We start from the raw sequence: 10,605 nt of genomic DNA, 5'->3' as shown, positions 1-10,605 counted from the left end.
AGCGCCTCGCTGCGGGCCCGTCGGGCAGGCGGCCGCTGAGGAGTTCCAGGCTCGTAAAATGTGTAGGGATGAACGTTAAAAAGCAAGCTGTAGGAAGCCGTGGGGTTCTGCCGGGCTGGCCTCGAAAGGGTCATAACCTGAGCCCGCGGTTTTGTAATCAGCATTCCTGGCAGTGGTTATGTGAGGGATGTTCAGAGATGCTATGGATAAAGGTTGGAAATACAGCAAGGGTTATTAAGCAGATTTCAGAAGTTAAGCTAGTGCTTTCTTGAACGAGATGAAATGGGGGCAATCTGCCTAGTGTAGGTTACATGCTCACCGTCAGGTAGGTGGTTACTCTGGCTCGTCAGATGCTGGTTGCTGTGATAGGCAGGGCAGTTGCCTTGATCTAGCATTGCAGTGTGGCAAGCAGCCTCTGTTATGTTGCAGTCTTTCCGTTTTTCTGTTGAAGAAGCATGTTTGTATACAGTCATCAACTTGCCATTGCTCATCTCTCCAATTTTTTATCTATGTGGCTCAAAATCAGTTGAATTGCAGCAGTATAAAACTGAAGGAATGCTGTTACTCTGCACTATGGTGTTGTCTGCTTAAAAATAACCAATGAGCATTTAAAAAGTAAATACTGGTTTTGATTAATATTTTATTTTGTTGTGTACAGAATGACAGCTGTTCCAGTACTGCCGGTGCTAGTCAACAATTTCAGAACTGGAAGATGAAAGCTGAACAAGCTAAGAAAGTTGAATTCATAAGAACTGCAGGAAAGCTAAAAACTCAGTAAGTTAAATACTTCATCATGAGTATATCTTCATGCTCTTCTGTAGGTGACATAAGGTTCAAGGTAAGAATTTATGGTAATGAAAGGCTAAGATTTCTTTTTCAGGACCTCAGGCAGATTATTGTGGTTGTTACAATAGTTTGGGGTACAATCACAAGCTCCAGAATGCCCTGTTGTTATAATTACCATTTGGACTTTGGTCAGTCGCCTTTAGTAAGCTGTTGCTGCAATAGATGCACAGAAGCGAAAGTGCATGTGGCATAATTTAGTTCTCAGTTTTCCTTCTCAGCTGTGCTTACCCTTCTAAGGACCTAAAGCCCTTAAGACATACCAAAAAAAGGGGAATTGCAACAGCATTACAGCAGCTTCCCCAGAGAAGATTGAAAGCACTTCATCTGGAGTATCTAGGCCAGTGCTTTGGAAAATGGCGGTTCAAGACAGCTCAGGCACAGAAGTGATTTAAAGGCTTCCTCACATCTTGAGCAAGTGCTGTTAGCAACTACGCTGGTAGCTAAAAGAACAGGGAAGTTTCTACTTGAATGGATGAGCTTTATGAGGAAGAGCTGACATAGCCACGTGGCTGGAGGACAAATTTGTGTTTGTGAATCCTGAATGAACAATGACACTTAAGTCTCACAGCAGTGTTTTATGCTATATGACTGAATCAGCTCCTTCTTGGTTATTCTGGATCCTGTGTTATGGCTCAGAAATTGCCTGCTGGGTAATGGAGACATTCCCGAGCAGCTTCAAACAAGGCATGCCATTTAACTATGGCACATTGTCCTTCTGTGATTGTTGTGCTCTGAAGGCTTCTAGCATGCTGTGTGAGGAGACTCACTACTTGGGTCTGGTCTGTGAACTCCGGTGGACAGCAAAGCATTTAAACTCCGAACCATAACTGCACTGAATAGGCATTTGAACCATATAGCAGCAGTAATCTGCTGAAGAACCAAGCTGCTACTGAGAGAGTTTCTTGGGCTGTCGGTAGTGTTGGTTGGTGTTGGGAATCTTACCAGGTGTTTCTGTACTGTGTCACCAGTGTCCTGCTGCTCTGATCTCATAACATGGTGGCACCAAACTTCACAGGTTGCTCAGGACTGCGCAGTATCTTTTTGCCTGTGCTGTTCTGTAGATCAAACCCTAGTTGTAGTAAGGCAAAGCACATCCCGCACTGAGTTCAAACCTCTTAGTTTTCACTTTAAAGCTTCTGAGGTTAGTAAGAGAGCAAAACTCACCTGTACCTCTTTGTACTATACATAAATATTTTAAGTTATTTAAATGCTGAAGAACTTGAAGCTTCAGTTGTAGTAGTACTATTGCTAGTATGAAGGCTGAGGGAATGCTCTTGTTTTGTCTGTGCTGGGGCTCCATCTATGCGTGCAGTTGCATTAATACAGCCTGTCTCTGTCCCTGCACTTTCCAGTAAAAATTCTTGTAAGGTCCCTAATAGCATACAAATAAATTTTCAGGCCACTTCAGAGTGTGAACCACTGCCGGTCAGCAAAGTAATTTCCTTGATAACTTCTTTCTCTTGTTTAATTTCTTCGGTTACTTTGGTATGTAGTCTTAGAACTGCAGAAAGATTTTCCTTGCTAACAGCTGTAGGAACAAACCAGTGATTTGTATAAAATCTAAGACGTCCCTATTGAGAGGGCCTCAGCTGGATACTAACCTTGGAAAATCTTGGGGCTTTGTTAAGTATTTACGTTAAGTATTATCTTACTCAGTGTGGCAACCTTTTTTCCAGGGTTGCAAATATAGAAAAAGACAAAAATGGACATCTTTACAATAGGAAGAGTGATTTCAGGGTAGAATACAGCATACTAGAGGAACTGGAATGTGGAATGGCAGTCAGCGGGAAAACTGAAAGTAAGTGGGGCTTTATTTGTGTTTTTTGTTTGCCTTTTATTTACTGTTGTTTGTTTAAATGGTTTAATAATCAGTGATACAGAGAGATTAGTTCAGGTGAAAGGTAGATCCTGATAAAGGGCAGTATTTAACCATGTGTGCTGCTTATAAGGAAGATTTTTACCATTCACTTGCAAAATTCAGAAGCATAAATGTTTTGGGCCTTCTGTGTTATTAGCTGTTATCTTTTAATTGTGAATGTAGCAGATACCACCCATGACAACTCTCGGGGAGATCTACTGTTTTAGAAACTGGGAATCAATTTTATGTGTGTATTGCAAAATCCAGTGTAGTCTAGCTAAGGTACAATAAGTGTATACTTGCCGCAACATAAGTTTTCATATACTGATTGCTGCCTTTAGATGTACCTTTAAACAGTTCTGTGTTTACATTTTTCAAATTTGTGGACAATGAATATTCATAGTCTAAATAGTGCCGGGAGATGCTACGCAGTCTGTCCTACAGTATCTGTTCCACTTACGGACTAATTAAATACTTAAGGAAAAAAGTTACTCCCTCGTCGCGGTACCTAGATTCTTTCAAAAGTAATCAAATAAACCACGGTATGCCTTCTGATATAGAAAATCAAAATAAGTTCAGTAAGGGAAAGGACACACAGAGACAACTAAAAATACACTTACCTTACATACAAATTTGCACCTTTTAATTAAGGAAACTTATCATGTCCTTTACATCTTGCAATCTGTAAGAAATATAAATCTTTCTGAGGAGTGAGTAAGCTAAAAAGTTCAGAACATTTTCCAGGGTTAAGAAGGGAGCATGGAAGTATGGATACAGATAGTGTTGTGAGATAATCAAGAGGACAAACATGAGAGATGTGAGGAACTACATGTGAGCTGTGCAGGAGTGTTAAGAGTATGTATGATCTTTTAGGGCATGTAGAACTCCCAAGCTTCCAATTTACTGTGTTCGGGTCTTTCAAACATGATCTATGTGCTTTTACCCATTCTGTGGTCTCAGTAGGAGCTAGTAGGGTCATGTCTTGGCTACATTTTGTTACATTTAGTCTTGGAATGTTATCCCTTCCTTAAACCAAATTTTTTAGGGCAGAATATGCACCTTCTTAGTGCCTAAGATGTATCCAGAACTTCATCCTCATCAGTGTTTCATTTATGGACTCATGAGGAGCCAAGTGGTAACAAAGCGAATAAGTGCATACGTGCTTGGAGTACACAAAAACATTAATTCTGCTTTAGTTAATGCAAAATAAATAAATCACATTGATATAGTACACTCATATATGCTTTCCAAGTTTTGGTTTTTCTTTATAGCTGAGTGTTTTGAGTCGGAGAGGTCAGAGTCTCCCTCAGAATTTTAGGGGAGGTGTCATCTGTCTAGGCAATATTCTCCAAACTCCAGTTACCTGATAAAAGGTTTGGAAAAAAACCCAAACTTTTAATCTAGATATGACTATCCTGTTGGCCCATTTAGAAATAGGAGCTACTAATTTTAAAATCTATTGACACCATGTGGGGAGATGTATTGCCCGTGCAGTCAGCTATATGCATGTTAAAATGCTTAGTATTATGCCAGTTGCTTATGATCAAACAGAATTTGCGTCCCTCCTTAGATGAAGTCCCCAGTTTATTTTGGACACTTCATTGCTCTTGTTCTTTTACTGAATTTATTGCACAAAGAAACTATTAGAACTGTCACCACCTTTTTTTCTTTTTTGGTTTAACAGAAGCTAAAATCCTGCAGCAGCTATCAAAAATACAAAATCATGTGAAGAGACTTCAGCAACAATTAAAAAATGTGAAGCCTACACCAGAATGTAAGTTGGGATGATAAATTTAAAAACATTTTCCTCTGTAGACAGGTTTCCTGCATAGTTGGGCTCGTGATTCTACTGCAGACTTGGGATACTCACTCTTGAGTCTGTCTGGTTTTCCAGGAATCTGGGAATGGAAGAATGCTGAAATGTAAGAAAGGGTGAAAGATCGTGCAGTTCTGTGTGGAAACAGAGAAACACACTAAGTGGTTTGGGTTTGTTTCTTCAGGCTGTTGAAAGCCAGGTATTTTCTATGTGTAACTCTTTGCCTTATGTAAAATAAAGTTAGTATTTTAGTGCCATCTAGATATAGATCCCTTTGTTAGAGGTCACAGAGTAGAGTCTAGAAGGAATTAATTTCTAGCCATCCACATGGCATGAAGTGTAAAATGCATGTTTCAGCATGTGGAAAATGCTGAAACAACTCTTTCCATTTGGATGTTTTGGAACTTCTGAGAAGTAGGCAGTGAAAGAACCATTCTCCTGTGATACTCTACTTCCTCGTGTGGAGCTCAGGTTGAAGTGCTCATACTAGCTGAGGGCTTTCTGATGCTAGATGAAATGCATCTCATTTGATTTATTCAGTGTCTATTCTGTAAAAAATGCATTCTCTTCTTAAGATGTCAGCAAAGATACCAAGAACTAACAAGGCATGAAGCTGAACTAAAAGTTTTAGATTATATAACTGTACCAATTTAGCTTATTATTTTTTTTAAAGCGAGGTCAGTAAAACATTGACTATGTGTTCAATGTGTGACCATAGAGATGTGCTGGCTTAAAACAGATTCTAAAACTTTTTTCTACCATTGCAAAATAGCTCTATACAGCTGTCTTACTGTCTTTCTCCATATCAGGACTACAGCATGCTGACGTTACAGGATAAAGTCTTATTTTGATGTTTCTTTGTCTTTGATGTCTTTGTAAAAGTAGCGACCTGCAGGTTAAATAGGATTGCCACAGCCTGGCGTAAACCAAAGATTTGAGTATGCTTCTTAGGTCACTGACTGTGTTGTTATAGAAAACAAAATTGGAAACTCTCCAGGATAAGGCTGTCTTTTTCTGTGAATCAGTTGAAGGTTACTCAGAATGAGACTTGTTTAGTGGAAATAAGCGTTTATTCTGTGATTTGCATCCAGTTAGTTAAATCACTGTGAAGTCACACCTTTTGAGTAAATAAGAGTCTGTTTTTCAAGGCTGTTTGAGATGGAAATGCATGCTTTTTTGCAATAAAGGTGTCTTAAGAAGTCTCTGCAAGTGCATAAGTTTCCCAGTAGTGCTGATTTACTGGTAAATACCCTAGACTTCATAAGTCCTATGCTCTTTTTTTCTTTTCCTTTTTAGTTGTTGACAAGCTCAAGGAAATGATGGAAGAAATTGAAAATGCAATCAATGCTTTTAAAGAGGAGCAGAGGCAAATGTATGTTTATACCTGCTTCAGCCACAAGAAAAAGTGCTTTCACAAGACACTGTGAAAACTTTGCATTAAATAAACTATTCTTTTGATTTAATCTTTTGATAGTGATTCCTGTTTTATGTAAATCAAAACTCAAGCTATCAATGTTAGAATCTTGATTAACAGCCTTTTAGAGAGGCTGTTCATATAGCTGTTGCAGTGATCCAATATAACAAATGATTTGCCTGTGAAAAGGCTTTTCAGAGAAAGGCTGCCGAAGAGATTGGATTGTGGGTTTTTTGTTGTTGCTGTTGTTATGTTTTTTTAAGTGGGTGGGGTTTTTTTTTTCCTCCTTTAGTGTTGTCATACCTGCTTTCACTGAAAGGGTGACTTCATTCTGATTGTGTAGTGCTTTATTACGGGATCCTTACAACTGTGCTGTCATCTGTGTTACCATTTCGGTTCTTAATCTTTGAAGAATAACTTTTGTGTGGCATTGAGCAATTCCAAAATTCATTTTCGGTGAATGAACAATGAATACTGTGGTCTTTTCCTTAAATTTAAGTGTTTTCTCTCTTTTCAGATATGAACAGCTTTTGAAGGAGGAAAAAACTGTCATTAATGAGCTCAGTCTCTTTGAGAGAAAAGTGGAACTATGGGTGTTAGGCAGCAAAACAACAGAAAAAGTTTTGAAATTACCATCAGCCAGGGTCTCAGTTGATAAAACACTGGAAAATCATCTACCTGAAGAAGTAGTAGAGTTTGAAAGATTTCTTCAGCGAACAGGAGGGCAACAAGGTGGCTGGGATGATTATGATCATCAACATTTTCTGAAAGTGTGGACAAAACACAAAGGAAGGCTGTCTTACATGGATGAAGTCCTTGAGTATCTCTGTGGAAGAACAAAGGAAGATATTGAACAGCATGAGAAATGGTATCAAGAATTTCTAATTTTACACAAAAGAAAGAAAGAGGTAAAATAACCCCTCTATGGTTTTTGTAGCTTTAAGGAAAAATACTTATTTTTAAAATGTATACATTTCTTATTTTTGTATCTGCATCTCTGGTGGTAGTGCTAGGTGGTTTTCTGTTATAGTTGATGGAATATAACTGCAGTCTTTAGCATCCTCATCTTGCCAAAAATTTTTGTCTTAAAGAATTACCAATAAGCCTAACAACACACTGAAGTGGGCTGTGTATTGACAAAGTATATTATAAAAGCCTTTGATGGCAGTGGTCCATCAGGTTAGATGTCAATCCCAGAGCAGTAAGTGATCCTATCTGAAATTGTGGTTCTTGTTACATCTGTCCCTAAGAATGTCGTACCATATAGGCAATATTCCTTCAAGAACTACCTGTCTGAATAATAAAAGATACACTGACATAAAAACTGAATTATAAAATAGTAGGTAGAATTGTTAATTTGAAGAAAAAAATTAAGATCTGAAATATGTTTGCATTAAAATATATTACACCAACATTCATAACTACCCAAAGTTAATATGAATGCCATAACTTAAATAATTTTAGCAGGCGCATATTAAACCTGCCTGTGTGGTCCATAAAATGGAAAAAAAAAAAATTGTGAGAAAGCAGACACAGATGCTTCTCTGCCTTAAGTTTTGTCTTTAGTAGACTTTTAATTCCTATCTGCAGTTTGGGGCCTCGTTGAGGGGCAGCTCCTCAGACCCTGCAAGGTGGCCTGCCAGGTCCCAAAGGGCTTGGTGTTGGGGGGCAGCACAGGGGCTGAGAGGGACATTGCTGCCTGGGCTGGTGTTGCTACCCGGGTGAGCTGGGGCCACCGCTGTACCCTCGCTTTTGGGAGAGATGGTCCCAAGGCTTTGGGAAGTTCTCTAGAAAGGGTATTTCCTGGGCAGTTATCACCAGGGAGATGGCAGGGACACTCCCCTGGCCTTGATGAACCACCCAGCCCATACCAAAAGTGCTGAGTGGAGATGGGTGGTGGGGATGCTGGGAGTGCCAGGGTGACAGGGATGAGAAAGGTGCAGATGTTGCTGGGGGGCCATCCCCACCGGGAGTGCCCAGGCTGCGGGGAAGGGCTGCTCCTGCCCAGGCAGTGGGCACAGGTTGGCTGAGCCTGAAAAGAGAGACAGGAGCGATGACCAGCGGTCACCTCTGCTTTTGCTCCCAAGAGCATCCCTGGGCTGCAGGGGTTGGGGTGGGTCCCCTATCTCGGGGATAGAAGGTTCCGGGGAGCACAAAAGTCTGATCCAGTTGGGACATCGGGGGGGCCCAGGGGCCGCGGGATGGGAGCTGCAGTGGTGGCCGCGCCGTGGTTCCTTCTGGCAATTGGCTGCTAAGGACTCTCTGGCGTGTCCCAGGACGGAATGTGAGGGCTCGTAGTGTTTCCCCCCACCCCTACCTGCTCAGCTCCTCCTGGGCAGAGGAAGGGTTCAGGTGACAGAGCTGTGGTTTGTGTGTGCAGGGAGAAGACATAAAAGTCCAAAGCTCAATTAGAGTTGAAACTGGACAGTGCTGTGTCAAAGAGCAACAATGGCTTTTTTTTAAGGCTGTTGATAGCAAGAAGACTAGAGAAATCATTGGAGCAATAACTTGTTGATGATGGTCACCTGGCTGATAGGTACGGAGAAGAAGCAGAGGCGTTAAATGCTTTTTTTGCCTCAGTCTTTAATAATACTGATAGAGCTTGGGCTGCCTGGTCCACGGAGGACCACAGGTATGGGAGCAGTGCCTTTCCCTTTGTGGACACTGAAATTGCCAGGGATCAGCTGTATCAGGGAAATGTTCACAAGCCTTTGACAGTGCTTCCCACAGCATTCTCGTGGAGAAACTGTCTGCCCATGGCTTGGATGGGTGTACTTTTCCCTGGGGAAAATACTACCTGGATGGCCAGGCCCAAGGTGTTCTGCTGAATGGAGTTAAATACAGGTGGTGGCCGGTCACAAGTGGTGTTCGCCAGGGCTCAGTGCTGGAGCCAGTTCTGCTTGGTCATAGAATCATAGACTGGTTGGGGTTGGAAGGGATCTTAGAGATCATGTAGTTCCAACTCCTCTGCCATGGGCAAGGACAACCTCCACTAGACCAGGTTGCTCAAAGCCTCATCCAGCCTGGCCTTGAACACCTCCAGGGATGGGGCATCCACAACTTCTCTGGGCAACTGGTTCCAGTGTCTCACCATCCTCACAGTAAAAAAATTTCTTCCTAATATCTAATCTAAATCTGCCCTCTTCCAATTTAAATCCATCACCCCTCATCCTGTCACTACATGCCCTTTTGAAAAGTCACTCCCCATCTCTCCTGTAGGCCCCCTTCACGTACTGGAAGGCCGCTATATCGTCTCCCTAGAGCCTTCTCTTCTCCAGGCTGAACAACCCCAGCTCTCTCAGCCTGTCCTCAAACAGGAGGTGTTCCTTCCAGCCCTCTGGTCATCTTTGTGGCCCTCCTCTGCACTTGTTCCTACAGCTCGATGCCCTTCTTGTGTTGGGTGGCCCAGAGCTGGATGCAGTACTCCAGGTGCGGTCTCACAAGAGCAGAGTAGAGGGGCAGAATCACCTCACTCGACCTGCTGACCATGCTTCTCTTGATGCAGCCCAGGATCCAGTTGGCCTTCTGGGCCGCAAGTGCACGCTGCTGGCTCGTGTTCAGTTTTTCATCTACGGACACTCCCAAGTCCTCCTCCTCAGGGCTGCAGTCAATCCACTCTCCACCCAGCCTGTATTTGTGCTTGGGATTGCCTCGACCCATGTGCCAGGACCTTGCACTTGGCCTTGTTGAACTTCATGAGATTGGCATAGGCCCACCTCTCCAGCCTGTCCAAGTCCCTCTGGATGGCATCCCAAGGGGATCAAGTGCACCCTCAGCAAGTTTGCAGGTGACACCAAGCTGGGCCGGAGCGTTGATCTGCTTGAGGGTAGAAAGGCTCTACAGAGGCATCTGGACAGGCTGCACGGATGAGCATGAAAATGAACAAGTCCAAGTGCCGGATTCTGCACCTGGGACGGAGTAACAGCAGGAAGAAGTCTAAGCTGGGAGAGGAGTGTCTGGAGAGCAGCCCTGCAGAAAGGGATCTGGGGGTGCTGGGGTATCCTTGGAGCATATGTCTTCATCAGACTGAATCAATGGGAATGTGTAAAATTTTCCTGAAAACCTTATTTTTTTTTTCCTGCTGTTCTCTTGCAGTCAATCAAGAAGTGGAAAAAAAAGCAGCAGCAAGAAAAAGAAGGAAACTTGAAGGAGAAAGAGAAATCAGAAAAAATGCTCAAGGAAGAATGGCTACAGTGTGAAGAAACTCAGAAGCAAAAAGCAGAAGAAGAAGGAAAAAGACAACAAGCAGCAATTGAAGCATGGAAGAAACAGAAAGCAGTAGCGTTTGCAATGGAACAAGCATCACTAGAAGAAGAGACGCAGAAAAAGCAACAGAAAGTACGCCAGCGCCAATGCCACATGAAGTTACTGTTGGAAAAGTATACCTTGCAGAATAAAGAAAAGGAGGAACTTGAAAAGCTTGAAAAGGAGAAGAGAGAGGAAGCTGAAAAGGAGGAAAGGAAGAGAATTGCTGCAGAAGAAATTACGAAGTTTCAACAGCGTGTGCGTAATTACATCTCCATTTATCATGTTATTATTTTTAAATTCACCTACTTCCTCCTGCAATATAATCTGTTCAACACTTTTTAAAATCCAGGTTTCATTCATTTAAATCTGTTTTTGATTCACTAAATAAAGTGAAATAAATAAAGCCAAGTGCCGGGTCCTGCA

General features: G+C 42.1%; 1 protein-coding gene across 1 annotated transcript; it reads left to right on the top strand.

The window, feature by feature from the left end:
* Window positions 1-658: 658 nt before the first annotated feature.
* Window positions 659-10,437, top strand: CCDC112 (coiled-coil domain containing 112; the record flags this gene model as incomplete). Its single annotated transcript, XM_010072932.1, has 6 exons — window positions 659-774; window positions 2,523-2,644; window positions 4,389-4,478; window positions 5,817-5,892; window positions 6,452-6,842; window positions 10,030-10,437. Coding segments are annotated over 6 exons (1,203 nt in total), but the record flags the coding sequence as incomplete, so codon positions are not given.
* Between the last annotated feature and the right edge of the window lie 168 nt (window positions 10,438-10,605).

The sequence above is a fragment of the Pterocles gutturalis genome, unplaced genomic scaffold, assembly GCF_000699245.1.
Source record: "Pterocles gutturalis isolate BGI_N339 unplaced genomic scaffold, ASM69924v1 scaffold43372, whole genome shotgun sequence".
Classification (NCBI taxonomy): domain Eukaryota; kingdom Metazoa; phylum Chordata; class Aves; order Pterocliformes; family Pteroclidae; genus Pterocles; species Pterocles gutturalis.
This window is presented reverse-complemented; position numbering and strand designations above follow the sequence as displayed.